The following is a 15,234-nucleotide window of genomic DNA, read 5'->3' on the forward strand; positions in this document are numbered from 1 at the left end:
TGAGAACGCGGTAACAGGGGTCACCCAATAAGCTCGCTTGAGGCCGATAGCTCCCTGTGTGAGAACGCGGTAACAAGCAGCACCACTTACGCTTGCATGAGACGGATGCTCCCTGTGCGGGTACGCCGTAACAAGTGTGATAGATCGCCTGAGGCCGATAGCTTCCTGTGTGAGAACGCGGTAACAGGGATCACCAAATAAGCTTGCTTGAGGCCGATAGCTCCCTGTGCGAGACCGCGGTAACAGTAAGTCAAAAGCATTTATTTGTCCAACAGGTATATATACATAAATACGGGCCCCATATACATCATCATTGTATCACTATGTTGCACCGTAAGGTGAACAATTTTTCATTTATGGACTGTGACTGCATGCTGTGCACAGTTACCATTAATTGTCAAAATCATTTAACAAAGTTCACTTACACTATAATATGTTTCTCAACATTTGTTACAATTACGCGCAAAGGCTCAATACTTGCCATATTGATGTGTGAATAAGTTATTTGTTTCAAAATGTCCATAAAAAGAGTTATTAATTTCTTTTGTGTAATTTTTAAAAAAAAAATGGAAAGCAATGTCACAGATCTATAGCTGGCTAAATCTTGTCACCTTTTCTCTAAAAGCGGTTTTACGATACCTATTTTTAATCGTTCTGGGAATTCTCCCATTTCCCCTTCCTGTTTGGATTTACCAAGTTTGATTTGTAAAGTACTTGTTAAAAGCTTGCGCAATTTTCTTTCCTATAAAATATATTTTATTCAATATAGAATATAGTATCCAATTTATTAAAAATATATCAAAAGTGACTATTGTTTCTCGGAACCCTATCTGAGGCCGATAGCTCCCTGTGTGAGAACGCGGTAACAGGGATCACCAAGTAAGCTTGCTTGAGCCTGATAGCTCCCTGTGTGAAAACGCGGTAACAAGCAGCACCACTTGCATAAGACGGATGCTCCCTGTGCGGGTACGCCGTAACAAGCTCACCTTACAGCCTGTGTCTGTACACTTAATTTGCTACAACTTACCAAACACCCTTACGGCCTGTGTGGTTATTGTGGTATATAATGATAACAGTACAAATGTTAGTATACCCTGTGTGTGTACTTTGCTACCACTTACCAAACGCTCTTACACCCTGTGTGTGTATCGTGATATACGTAATGATAACTATACGCATGTTTTACACCCTGTGTGTGTACTTTGCCACGACTTATCGAATACTGTAACGTCCGGTCTGTATGACCTGTAATTGATAAATGACAACCTTTAAAATTACATCCTGTATGTATACTATGTGACAAAACAACCTTCGAGACACTGTTACATTCTGTGTGAGTCTGACACTGTTAATTTCTGTTTCTGAGGTCTACGTACTACGCGCCGAGGATGTTCCAGCTTCGATCGCGCCACTAGGCCACTACACTAATTTCAACTCTTTTGTGGCGAGCGTACCGCAACTGCTGCAGGGGACAATCGAGTGCGCCGATTTATGGTCAAAAGGTGTCGTGTTTCGGAGGTCCCGCGGAAAACTGCCGGATCCGACACAAGACCAGACGATTCAACGGAGCCACGCTGTTTTGTCCCCGAAATAGTGTTAACTTTTAAGTTTATAAAATGTTATGTATGTTAGTCTGTAAGGTATTTGTAATATAGCCTTGTTGCTTGTCTAATTTAAATTTTAAATTAATAAATAAATAACTGCCAAAGACTGTAAGGACAATCTAGTGTGTATGACTGGAGACAAGATGAAAAGTCACTAGATTCTACTTATGTTACGTTTACCCACATCAAGTTAGCGACTAATTTGTGTTTAAGAATAAGTGTGTAACAGTGAAGGATTTTTTTTTACCATTTAAAAAAAAATAGAGACTATGTTATCCCAGTAGTATTTTGTTAAAATAATACTGAATGTCATAATACATAGACCAAAATGTATTTTTTTTATTATAATTGTCAATATGTGTTTGTGTTAGCAATAAATAATGATATATAATTGAATGAGGACATCCAATCTGTTAAGGATGGCCGAAAAAGTAACAAGTAACTTAGTAATATTTCTAACTTGCTTTGTTTTTGTTTTTTTTTTTGTTTTTTATGACATCAAAGAATGTAAAAATAAGTTTGTCGCTTAACAGATAAAGCTTTAACGCATGTTTAATTGTTCAAATTTGAACTTTAATAGCTGTCAATACAGTTGAATATTATAACTAACATATTATACTTACGGTTTCATGTGCGGTAAAGTGGTTAATTTCTGTTCGTAATTGTTATCTACTTATACCATACTTTATCATCTTCATGTTGTATGATAGATTGTTTGTTTTATGTGTATTTAGTAATAGATTTATTTCATCCTACTAACATTATGTACGTTTATCGATTTCTGCGAAAGGTAGTCTGGAAGAGATCGCTTTTTGGAGATAAGACCGCCTGCTGTTTACCTCTACTTCTTTTGCAGTTTTCTTTCTGTATTGTTTTATTGAAGTGTGTAATAAAGAGTATTTATATTGTATTGTATACAATACACAGTGCAATTGGGCAGCGGAATTGGTAACGCATTGGACCGGCAATCCAAGGATGTGGGTTCGAGTCCCACGTTGGCCAGAGTTGATCATCGTTAATATTTTTTTTCATTGTGATTGACATCTGTATTTACAATTTATAGAATACACAGTATTGTCTCATCCTCGTAATTGTAGGACACGTAAATTAATTGTATTTTGTAAGACAAAGATTTCGATTATTTTTCTTACCTACGAAGTCCGTGATAAGTAGCATATCATTGTCATGTTTTATTATTTATTATTATATTCTTAATTACTTATAATTAATTATTTAAAATTATTTATAATTTTATCAATAAATATCCCAATCTCAAATTCTTAGAAAATAAATAGCGTATATCTCTATTGCCTAGGGTCAGGCAAAAATTCAGGATGGCCGATTGTTAGAAATATAAGATAATTTATATCATTATTATTGGCAAAACACTTTTAGCCATCAAACTATTTCTATTTTGATACCAGTTGTTAATATTAAATAAAAAAAATACGGTCATTGATTAGCTTTTTACCACAGTATTGCATTGCGGCATCCGGTGTAATATATCCTGTGTTTTTGTGATACTAATTAACCTAATAAATAACTTATGTAAGATAAACATATATCATAACTAATTAAATAATAAGAAAAGAATTTACAACTGTTTAAAAGTGGTAATAAATGTGATCTTTGTTTAAATAGTTGTAACACCACGAATGGATTGTCTTCCGCGGGCAATATGGCGTCATCTGTGTAAAATTACGGCTGTGTTGTTTTGGTTAAAATATATTATTGTACTAAGCAGTGAATAGTGGTTTAATTTTTATTACCTTTAAGTAAAATGAGCCAGCTTAAGGATTTAAGGTAGTTTCCCTCCAGGGCCCGACTTATCTTTCCACACTGTATATATATGTATCTTCACCCATAAACCGCTGAACCGGTTTAGATTTTGGTATGAAAATACATAGGTACCTAAAGTCTATTTTTTTATTCGGTAGACTGAAATGACAGTTAATAGTATGAAATGACATTTCATGTTCATACAATTAACTGTCATTTCAGTCTACGGAATAAAAAAATAGACTTTAGTTTGAATCCCGGAGCAGGACATTACAGGGCAGGATTGTTTTCATCGCGAAAATCATCATTCAACGTAGACGCGGACAGAAGCTAGTTTTAATAAAATAAATGCACTTCTGCATTTCGGTTATGGAAATATGTTTATTTTATAAATATTTTTTCTTCAATATTATTATCATGCCGCGATCAGAAAGGGATTAGAAATAACAGATTTCCATACACTTACGTCAAAATCAATATGGATTGACAGCTATCTCAATCCCTTTCTAATCGCGATTCAGTAATAAGTAACAACGTGACGTGTTGTAAAGTCCCACTGTAAGCAGGTGCTTGTCTAATAATTTTATTACACTATCCTTCGCTGACGTACCGGGTCCTGAAGTTGACATAAAATTTAGGTAATCGTTTAGCATACATACTGTCCATAGATTTCATTTTGACACTCCCCACAGAGTAGTGGTGGACGGTATAAAACCAAAGTGCTCCTCGGAGCGGCACACACGGGCCCACGCCAGCACAGCCATGAGGAGCGCGGTGAGTACAAACGAGCGGCCAAAAGTGAAATTATTTATTGTGTTTACTTAGGCCTATGTTAATGTAGGTTAAACATATTTGACTAGATTTCCTCGGTGATCAATAAAAAAATGCCGCTTAGGTATTGTTTTAACGTCAATTGGTTATTTGTTTTATGAATACAGTAGGTATTTAAGCAAATCCAAGAGTATTTTACAAGGTTTTTAGTTCAGTGATTATTAGAGATTATATCAGGATTGAAATAATTGCAACGCGAATGTTATTTCAGTTGTTTGTTCATTTGTTTATAGGTAATAATATTTTCAATGGTGGCTGCGATTGCGGCAGAAGCACCATATCATCTGCCGCGACCGGCGGCGCACGCGCCGTCGTTCAACTACCCCTCAGCGCCGCCGCCGCCGCCACCGGCTCACGCACCACCGCCGCCGCCCCCGCCTCCGCCAGCGCACCCGCACCAGCATCCGCACCCATATCCTTACCCTTATCCGCAACCGCAGTTTGTTCAATACCCACCACAACCTGCGCCTGCGCCTCAGTTTAATCCAGGGTCTGGTTATCACTACTCGCAACCCGCTCCTCAGCCCCAACCCCAGCCCCTTATACACTCCCATCCTCCACCCCCTCAACCCCAGCCCCAGCCTCAACCCCATATACACTCCTATCCTCCACCCCCACAACCTCTTCCAATCATACCCTATCCTCAGTATGCGCAACCTCAACCACAACATATCCCTCAGATCCCACCAAGCTATACTTATGCTCAACCTCAGCCTCAACCAGCCCCGGCCCCCCGGCCTGCCCCTCCTGCTCCGGTGCAGCCGGTGCCCCTGCCCGCCTTCTTAGCGCCCCAACCTGGATACTCCACGCCACAGGCCCAACCCGCGCCACCCGCCCAGCCAATCCCACATCAGTCGCAACTTCAACAGGGATACACGTACCAGCAACCTCAACTCCAATTCCCGCAAGTCCCTTTCCCAGCGCAGCCACTTCAACCGCAGTCTCTTTATGCGCAACCCATTCAACCGCAGCCTTTCCAGGCGCAACCTCTACAATCGCAGCCTCTGCAAACGCAACCTCTACAATCGCAGCCTCTCAGCAATAACGTAGCACCGTCTGCTTGGTCCAGCTACCAAGCGGATAATAACCAATACAGCAGTACAAGTATTCAGTCGCACGGAGAGGCTTTAGACGCAACAGTTGTCGACCGGGTTCAAAATATTATAAAAGATAATGAACACACTTCGGCAAGAAATGCCGGCTATGTATCCCTTGTTTCTGGAGTTGCATTAGAACAGGCCAGACCTAGTATAGAGATCTCTTCCTTTGTTCATAATTCTCCTCTTCAAATCACCCAAACTTCTGAACATAATTCAATCGAGCAGTCGTCGTCTAATCAGTCGTCAGAGGCGTCCGTGACGTCAGTCTCTGCACCGGCGTCGGCTGCGGCGCCCTCGCAGGACTACGGCTTGCCCACGATCACGGCCAACAGCCAGCAAGCACTACAACTAGACGCAACTCATAGTTTTCTACCCCAAAACAAACCCGCTACGTCATACGGCACGCCGTTATAACCGTACAGTACTAGGTAGATATTTTAAACATAAAGTGTCATTCTGTGAAACTTGCTAATTATGTAAACAAACCGCCATATTAAAAATCTCGCTGAATATCAATTTACTAGTGACTTTTGTTTACATAGGTAGTTAGCAAGTTCCACAAAATGACACTTTACATAATGGTATGTTTTTATTTCTAATTATTAAAATTATATGATTTGTTTTTAATAAAAATGTTTTTCTTTTGAGTGTTATTGATTTATTTGCGCTGTTCATGGTTTAAAGAAATATGCTCGTAAGTGTACCTATTCATTAGAAGCAACTAATCTTATTACTTACCAAAATTACCAACCATTTGAAAGTATATAGGTACATATAACAGTAATTTGCGTATACATATATTTTATAACAGTAATTTCATATACATATCATAATTTCTCTTTTTTCAACATTGATTGGAGTATTTTTAATATTAAACGTAATGTAGGTATACCTATAGTCTATAGGTATACTTCTATAGGCTATAGAGTTCTCTATATATAATAACTACCTTGTTGACACGACTCGCAGAAACAGAGGAATGCCTCTTGTAACATGTCCCTAAAAATAAAGTTATACTTATTACCTGTAGGCGTAGGTATACTGTAGTATAAATGAGAACCATGAAATAGATGCTTACCGGTGTTATCGCATAATCTGAGGTCTGCGCAGCATCATCAGCGAAGGGCATGGGACTCTGGCCAACAATGTGCTTCTGGCGGTCTTCACGCTTCGAACATATCTGAACCATACGTAGTGAAACTTAATATTCAATTAATATTTTACCTATTTATTTATTATTTCTTCACGTACAGTCAGCAGCAGAAGTTGCTAAGGACGAAGTGTTTTCAAAATTACCTTGACACGCTCGCGACCGCGCCTGGAGAACCGGGCTGTCCCAGTTTATAACATAGGTATTCATGATAATTATGTACCGATTGTGTCAATAAACCGTTACAGCAAAATATACTCAATAATGTGGAACGTTATGTATGTAAACCTCACATTTAACTGCATAGGAATAATTTAGTATTATAAACAAACATTAAAAAATGGTAAGACGAATATGCATGGACTCGATTCCACTTGGCTTAGGTACCTACTCGTACTTTTGAGTCCGTTTAGTATCTTATTAATCTAAAGGAAAAGATCGCCAATTCATCTACGGCTTATGAAAAGTTTGACCTGCTACGTACGACGGTGATAATAGGTTATGTACGAAATATCATTTGACATTTAAGTACCAGTCTCTTTTCGGTGAAGGAAAACATCGTGAGGAAACCGGACTAATAATGCCTAGGCCTACAACAAGGCCGGATGGCAATCGCTTTCGTAAAAACTAGTGCCTACATCAATTCATGGGATTAGTTGTCAAGCGGACCACAGGCTCCCATGAGCCGTGACAAAAATGCCGGGTCAACGCGAGAAAGATGATGAGACGACGGTGATAATACAGGGTGTTTTTATTGAATTCCGTTAACATATATATAATTATTATAAAAGTCCAATCAGCAGATTAGGCTTTATTGCCCTTAACTCTGGATTACGCCCGCGCAGGAGCCGCACAGGAGAACTATGTGACCCTAAGGTATTCAAAAATAATGAGCTTTGCTACTAACCGATCCAGTTGATTTATTTGAAAAATCTGGTTTAATAGGGACTTGAGGAGTTGTACTATTTTTGACAGGATTGATTTCTTCAACATATTTATTTTGATCGTGTTGTATGCTCATGTCCTTTTTGTAATAGTTGCCTGATTCGGTTGATCCTGCCGGACACTCACATTTTGTATCGATCTCTGAGCCTGTATTCTTCTTTCCCAATACTATGGTCTCTTTGGACACGGCTGCATACGAGTTTTTAGTTGCAGTAGTTGTCACCTGGTGATGAAGGTGGATCATGTAGTGATAGAAGTGGCATTATGGTTTGTATAGCAAATTATTATTTTAATGCGTGAAGAGGTAACAGACAGACAGAAAGTACTTATGAATTTATAATATATAATATTATTAGTAGGGAGTTATTTAGGTAGGTACACGTTCAAATATATTGATACAAATAAATTGATGATTGATAAAGAAAATGGGTATAAAGCTACGCACCAATTTAGTTGATTTATTTAAAACATCTGATGTACTGGTAATATTAGTTTCAGTAGTGTTTTTGAGAGGTTTTTCCTCAGTATTTATATCTGGATCATATTGCGTAACCGTGTCCGTTTTGTAATTCGGTGCTATTTCCTTTTCTTCTACCGGACACTCACATTTAATTATTTTAGATTTTTTGCGTTTTTTCTTTTCGAATATATTTTTCGAATATAATTCGTCAATATAAGGAGTTTTCTTATCACTGATGGTTTTGTCCAAATGAGAAACATCGTCACTGGGTGTTGTTATTTCTTGAACGAGTACATCTCTTTTATTTGATCTCATAACAACTTGGGTATCGGAGGAAGTCACAGTGATTTTAGAAGAAGCGCCGTTTGATCTTTTCCTAAAACACGAATGGCACATATTATGATATTATACCTATTTACATAACGGCAATAATGACATTAAAATGACGAATCTGAATAGTGAATCCATTTCTGCTCACGTCACATGACAGCTGAACATCATTCACACTATTTTATTTTCTACTTACTGAGCGCAATTCTCTGACTCGAAGCGACTCAGCGATTTAGGTCTCAATATAGTCTGCCAACTTTCCTTACATCTGCAATTATTGAAGGTGTTTAAGTACCTAATAATAATTACGAGACTCCATACTAAGTAGGTGGAGCGTGCTGGGAGCGTTAGTGTGGCTAATAACATATTCAGCTGGGTTTCAAGAAATTCACTCATTTTTACTACCTACTAAATGTGGCATCGTTAGTAATAGTTATTTGTTTTACAAGGGGGCAAAGTTGTTGTTTAACCGCTCGTGCTAATATTGATATTGCTAATACCCGAGCAAGCGAAAGATTCTAAAATTGAACCACGAGCGTAGCGAGTGGTTCGAAAAATTAAAGCATGAACCTTGCGAGCATTTCAAAGCACGAAGGTTAAACAAAATTTGCCCCCAAGTGAAACACAAAATTTTTCATCACACTAACCCGAAGAAATGATTAACTGTAAGATATCAAACCAAATCTAATCGAAATTAATGTTATTAAATATTTTACCATTCAAAATCATAATTTAAAAGTCAATTCTACCAGCAAACATAACAACTCAATATTTGCATTTGATTAAGTACTTTGCCTCACATGTGAATAAAATGCAACTTTGCTATCAGATTTTGAACAATCATATGAGAGCCTTTACCAGCTGCACAGAACCAAAGGGTGTGGTGAAAAGAATAATTATATTATGTATCTAGAAACACTCACTCTGCGCAGCAGATTCCTCCCTCGGGAGTTTTACAAGCGGCATGTCGTTTTCTCCATGGGCTAAAACATTTAACAACAATTTATATTTCAATTTATAATGTAATGTTATAAAAATAACAGGTTATAAAAATAGCTACATTAAAAAAAATATAGGTGAGAATAGGTTAAGTCCAAGCAACTTCCACAGTTTACCACTGTGACGTTTAAGTACTTACCTTTTCAGTATTCTTTTTAATCCTTTTGGTTTGGCTGATTTATACAACCCTCTGTAAATGTCAAAAAATACCTATTAAGGTTAAAAAATTCACAATACGGCTGCCATAAATTTAAGTGCGTAAAGAGAATAATCGTGAAATGTATGGGACCCAATACATTCTACGACTATTCTCTTTCCGCCCAGACTCTAGCATTCTTCAGGCCTTTCTCTTGGGACTTCAGCGATTCGAATCTAGGTCTAAAATGCACTTTAAAAAATTATAATACATTTTACACAAAAGTAAAAACATACAGTCAGCAGCAATAGCTGCTAAGCGGGCGAGATGTTCAAAATTATCTTGACGCGACTTTATTTTATTACACAAGCCACTTTGCTCTCTCTTAGGTACCTATTTTACAAATATCTTGGTCAACCAGATCTTGACAGTAGAAAAAGGCGGCAAATTTTAAAAATGTAGGCGCGAAGGTATATCGTCACATAGAAAATTTGAATTTCGCGCCCTTTTTTACTGACAAGATTTGATTGACCAGCTATAAATATTTATAATAGTATTCTTTATGCTCTTAATTTAGATAAGTTTGAACCGTAATTTGTGAGTAGGGCTTGCAAATATTCGAAACTTTCAGATATTCGAATATTCGACTTTTTCTGACGACGTATTCGAATATTCGAATAATTATTCGAATATTATAAAAAATAAGAAAAGGAACGAGAAATCGGTTTATTATCGTTTTATTCAAAAGCTTTTTTCACATATTGCTAAAACTAAGGATATTTAGCAGAAATCCACTTAATTGACTAGATTTTATCATCCTACTATTTATAACATGCCCACATTTATAAAAACAAGTAAAACGCCAATATTAGACGTATTTAATATTTCTAGATAAAACTTATTATAAATGCGTCGTTGCGTGAAATAATATATGTATCTTTAACCATCCAAACACCTAGGTATGTAAGATATTTTTATTAGTAGGTAATTATTTTCCGATTTAAATTAACTTGTAATCACTCAGAGGCCTGTAAAAAGGCCTTTAATTTCATTGTATTTTGAATCTTTATTGACTTTATGTGTTTTGGCAAGTTATTATTCCTAATGGTCGGCTAATTATATAATATTGGAATATTTAAGGGAAAAAGTTAGTTGAGTACTGGGTGGATTATTCGTCAGCTAAAGGTGCATGGTTAGATTACCAAGTTGGGCAGGTTTGGTATGATTAAATTTGAGAATTGCGATAAGTGGCAAGGTTTAGACTTCAAAAATTCGCTTAACGTACGCTTGTACTGAATAAACAGAATAACCCTTTAACTTAAAACTTACGCACCGTAAAAATAACATACTTTTTGATTTCGTTTTCTTTTAAATTGAGTTAGGTTTCACTGTATTCACGAAGTCTATCGAGAGGAATACAATACAAATATTATTTCCTTCGTATTTGGGTACCTACCGTTCCTCATTCACTGTAAATACCCGGAAAACACACAGAAACTGTAACTACAGCGGATGACATAGATTTTTTTATAGTAATAAAAAATATTCGAATATTCGAAACCTGAGCGGCCGAATATTCGAATATCAAAACAGGTCGAATATTCGACAAATTCGAATATTCGAATATTCGAATTGCAAGCCCTATTTGTGAGCGAAGACAGTAGTAATATTTAATAGGTACACCACTCACACGTCCTGGCTAACCGTCGGGGTTTGAACGTTGCTGTCTTCAGACTTAAAGCTGGCATCCCTGGACTTGTCCCGAAGATACTGTTGATATTTATGATCAAGCCATGTTGCAAACCCAATATCGAAGGTTTCAACCGCTGTTTTTTTATTAGCGCAATGTTCCTGAGTAACAAATACATATTAAGTAAATGTTCTGTCGTATTTTATGTGATTTTGGGTAAAAATATATCATCAAACATATCACATAATACTTACTCGCTTGTACCAATGGAAAGCTTTTACAAAGTGATTATTGGGCTTATTTTTTTTGTCTTGACCTTTTTGTTTCTTACCGTAGATCTCAGGCTGGAAATGATTGGATGTTTAAAGTTTTGTAATTGATGAATGATGCTAAAATTGATTATCTATATCTACAACCATTATATATAAAAAAAACCGCCCACGATAATGTCGGGCCAGTGTAGGGTTCCGTACCTATCCTTCTGTCAAACTAGGCTGAACGGGGGCTATACTATACGCCTATTAGTTAAGTATCATGTACATTTAACATTACGTGTAATACAAGTAAAAGGGAGTACCTACCAGTGGCGGCGCGTCCATAAAAGCCGATTCCCACCGGCTTGTCTGTTTTATGACGTTTGAGCAGAGTTGTAACAGAAATATGTAAGCCAAATGAACCCCGGCTTGCCTATGGATATGTTTGACGCGCCGCCACTGGCCTACCTTCTGCGGCTTTGTGCGTCTCTTTCTTTATTATGTTTGCTATAATTTTAATTGAAAATCTTTATTAATATTTAGTTAGTAATTTTTATTTTAAGGCTTTTTATTATTGTTTTAATACCTGTATTGTTTTATTGAATAAATATTTAATTTATATTTAAAGTTATATCATATAATTTACTTTATCGATTTTTTTCTTATTTTGGACTCATGTTTCTAAATTTCGCGGACGGACAGACAGATCGACATAGCGAAACTATTAGGGTTCCTTTCCTAGTTGACTACGTAACCCTAGAAAGCTCATATATATAAAGATACCTACGTAATATTTTTCACTTTCGTTTGATCCCATTTTTTTAAGAATTGCAAAAAAAATTTAAAAGTGAAAGATTTCATTCCTTTGCTCGCTTGTGTTTTGAATATTTGTCTCTTTTGGTTTGGTTTCCTCGTATTCGAAATGAAAAGTAGAGTGCTAAATTCGGGTGAACTAAAATGAGTGTTTTCATCCCTCGACCATTGTTGTTATATAACAATCGACTGTTGTTATATGTAGCTTCAGCCCGCGACTTAGTCTGCACGGGATGGTGATACCCCGAGCCTTAAACTATATCCCCATACCAAATTTCATCTACTTTAATCGGGTCAGCGGTTCAAGCATGAACATGTAACAGACAGAGTTTATATATACGACTTTATAAATCAAATATTCAATTCATACTCAAATTATTTAATTATTAAGTTGGGCTTAAATTTGGGGCGTCCACGATGGGAAAGTTGGGGGTGGCAACTTGCTGCCATAGGTAAACCTAATAGCTATATTTTCTTTTAGGTGCGGCGGTATTTCTCGCCAGAAAAATTGTTTGTTTACATCGTATTGTACCTAGTAGTATTCTTAATAAAAAATTGTTCTAAGGAAAAAGATAATGGGACAGGGATAATTGGGAATGTTTAGTAATTTTTATCCCACCAAAAACATTACATGTAAAAAGGTGCAAGTCTCGCAACGCTATTACTACAAAAAAGTTTTGAGATGTAATGTGAAACCAAGTCGGTTATTTTAATCAATGCCAGGGGGTGTTAAAACCGTATCAATAAGATATCTTTAATTTGTAATACATATAATGACTTGGCCATCGCACGGCTGCATAATGACAAAAGGATCATCGTCACCTATTAAAAATAATTCTAATTGAACATAACGCTAGCGCTAATTGCAGTTTGAGCATTACACATATTTGCAAGTACGGTACGAGTAAAGCATTATGTGCGATTGCCAAGTCATTATATGTATTACAAATTAAAGATATCTTATTGATACGGTTTTAACACCCCCTGGCACTGATTAAAATAACCGACTTGGTTTCACATTACATCTCAAAACTTTTTGGTAGATATAGCGTTGCGAGACTTGCACCTTTTTACATGTAATGTTTTTGATGGGATCTCATCTCTTTTTGTAGGCAGTCCTTCTTTTCGGGTACTCATACCCATACTATGTATACACATATCATAACTAAACATATCTTCATTCATACTCAAATCGTACATCGTAGTGTACCTTTACTTTACCTACTATTTGTAGGAACTGCAACAGTAACTTTATAATATCATATATTTATATGGGATTACAAACTTACTTATGCAGTTCTCAGATCTTTAAAACGTGACTGATATTGCAATATTTTTAGGTTTACCCTTTATGTGGCCATTAAACCCTAACTCTGTACCAAATTTCAGCTCTCTGAGTTTATGGGAAGTACTAATTCTATTCTGATGATCATGAGTGAGTGAATGAATGAGTGTCATAAATGCGAAACTTTGCTTTCGCTTAGTTTCGGATTTTAAGTATGTGATTATAGCTTACTGGATGACGAAAATTTCTGCGTTCTGGTCTCATCCAGAGGTTCTCAAATAGGGGCCTGAAAATGCGGCGAAATGGTTCCAGTAAAGGATGGTACGGCAGTGTTTGCTTCGCGCTCGACTTGGCGGGGGCACTGCCGTGCCCCCAGATATTTCCTTCTAGACTACCTATGCTTCAAAACTAAAAAAAGCATTCATCATGCGGGGCGTGCATCGGCGTCCCCTCATCAGGTATCTGAGTGACCCATTGATTTAAGTGTGAACGTAACTTACCACTTGGGCGTAGTAAACAATAGGTTGTGTTGAAAAACTTGAAAACGGCAAAGCGTTCGAGTCGAGCAGCCTGAACGGGAAGAATCGTGCACGGCCGTCGCGGTCGGCGGACGAGCTGCCGCTGATGGACTCGCTTAAGGAACACGTAACGGACATTCTATTATTACACGTAAACAGATAATTTGGTTCAAATTCATCTACGAAACAATGACATTTTGCGCATAGATTTTGCGTGTATATTGACCTAAAGAGAATAACACTACGTTTCAACTACGTTTGGACAAAGGGACAAAGATAACAATATATGTTACTCTATGAAAGATAATTTTGACACACATTTTGACTTTAGTCTGCTTTAGTTTTTTTAAACTTTTAAACAAAGAGGGTTCTTTTTACTGATTGCGAAGTCTGTATTTCAAAACTGTATCTTCACTTTTTTTTATCTGCGACTAGAGCAGGCTAGCGCATCTATCTATCTATCTAATACCTTTAAACGAGCAATTCTTGTTTATTTATTTATATGTATGAGACTGACTGAGCATTTGAAAATAGCAAAGAGAATATAATCACTACGTTGAAAATAGTAGCGACTGCATTTTAGGTACCTATATGTTGGTATAGTTTACATCTAAGTGAACAGTTAGTTGACTATTATGCAGATCAAAAAACTCGTGGCTACCTAGATCGTTAAATGTCCTCATAATAAAATAAATATTGATGTATGCAAAATGCTCTGTGCTCTCACAATATTTGTTGGCCACTGGTTAATTATTTCGTGCAACGAAATGCTTCCAGTACTAAGACTAAATGAACCTAATCGAGGTAAATATTATAGAACAATGTTCAAATGACAATATGTATATTAAGTACTTAGGATTGTGGCTGATTAGAATGGTTACACATATGTTGGTTGTATGTTTATTAGTAGCTGGTGACCCGTGCGCATGCGCTGTGGAGACTGGGAGGTCGCATTTACAGAAGCTGACGGATATAAAGCACGACGACCACGAGATTGAGACGGGAGCTACGAGTATGAGCCACTCCCACGTGGTCCGAAAATCCCCAGCAGGTCGTTGTTAAACAATTAGTTGGCGTTTTCAAGTCCATTATACCTATTATACGTAAACGAGGTAGCGCTAACTGTTACCAGCCCTGCTAACCTATAATATAGGGTAGGTATACGTATACCTACCCTATATTACCTACGTAGGTATTATAGGGTGCGCAGGCCGCGTAGCCAACGTGCCAATCACTTACGTTCCGTAGCGATCGAAAAGCAACTGTCACTGTCGCACTAATATGGAAGAGTGATAGAGAGGCACAAAGCGTTTCGTTGTCGAAGCGATAGCGATTGTCAG

At 37.1% G+C, this 15,234-nt stretch overlaps 2 protein-coding genes and 1 non-coding gene across 3 annotated transcripts; 2 read left to right on the top strand and 1 right to left on the bottom strand.

The window, feature by feature from the left end:
• The first annotated feature begins 2,539 nt into the window (after positions 1-2,539).
• Trnaa-ggc (transfer RNA alanine (anticodon GGC)) lies at positions 2,540-2,606 on the top strand. Its single transcript has one exon. It is a non-coding gene; the product is annotated as a tRNA-Ala (tRNA).
• Positions 2,607-4,083: 1,477 nt separating this feature from the next.
• LOC134661939 (uncharacterized) lies at positions 4,084-5,728 on the top strand. Its single transcript, XM_063518192.1, has 2 exons — positions 4,084-4,157; positions 4,448-5,728. Exons 1-2 carry the CDS (start codon positions 4,146-4,148, stop codon positions 5,726-5,728), a joined length of 1,293 nt encoding a protein of 430 aa, XP_063374262.1. The 5' UTR covers positions 4,084-4,145.
• Positions 5,729-6,259: 531 nt separating this feature from the next.
• LOC134660652 (uncharacterized) lies at positions 6,260-14,032 on the bottom strand. The gene is made up of 10 exons (XM_063516427.1): positions 13,877-14,032; positions 11,279-11,368; positions 11,025-11,185; positions 9,338-9,388; positions 9,123-9,182; positions 8,396-8,467; positions 7,855-8,245; positions 7,372-7,632; positions 6,393-6,494; positions 6,260-6,313 (listed from the first exon to the last, which is right to left on the bottom strand). Exons 1-10 carry the CDS (start codon positions 14,030-14,032, stop codon positions 6,260-6,262), a joined length of 1,398 nt encoding a protein of 465 aa, XP_063372497.1.
• Positions 14,033-15,234: the final 1,202 nt, after the last annotated feature.

This window comes from Cydia amplana, chromosome Z (genome assembly GCF_948474715.1).
Source record: "Cydia amplana chromosome Z, ilCydAmpl1.1, whole genome shotgun sequence".
In the NCBI taxonomy this organism is placed as follows: Eukaryota; Metazoa; Arthropoda; class Insecta; order Lepidoptera; family Tortricidae; genus Cydia; species Cydia amplana.

Coding starts and splice junctions, on each gene's coding strand:
- LOC134660652 (XM_063516427.1), bottom strand. CDS start 14,032: ATGTCCGTTACGTGTTCCTTAAGCGAGTCCATCAGCGGCAGCTCGTCC. Junction 11,186..11,278: donor CTTTCCATTGGTACAAGCGA/GTAAGTATTATG, acceptor TTTGTTACTCAG/GAACATTGCGCTAATAAAAA. Junction 6,314..6,392: donor CAGATTATGCGATAACACCG/GTAAGCATCTAT, acceptor CTTTATTTTTAG/GGACATGTTACAAGAGGCAT.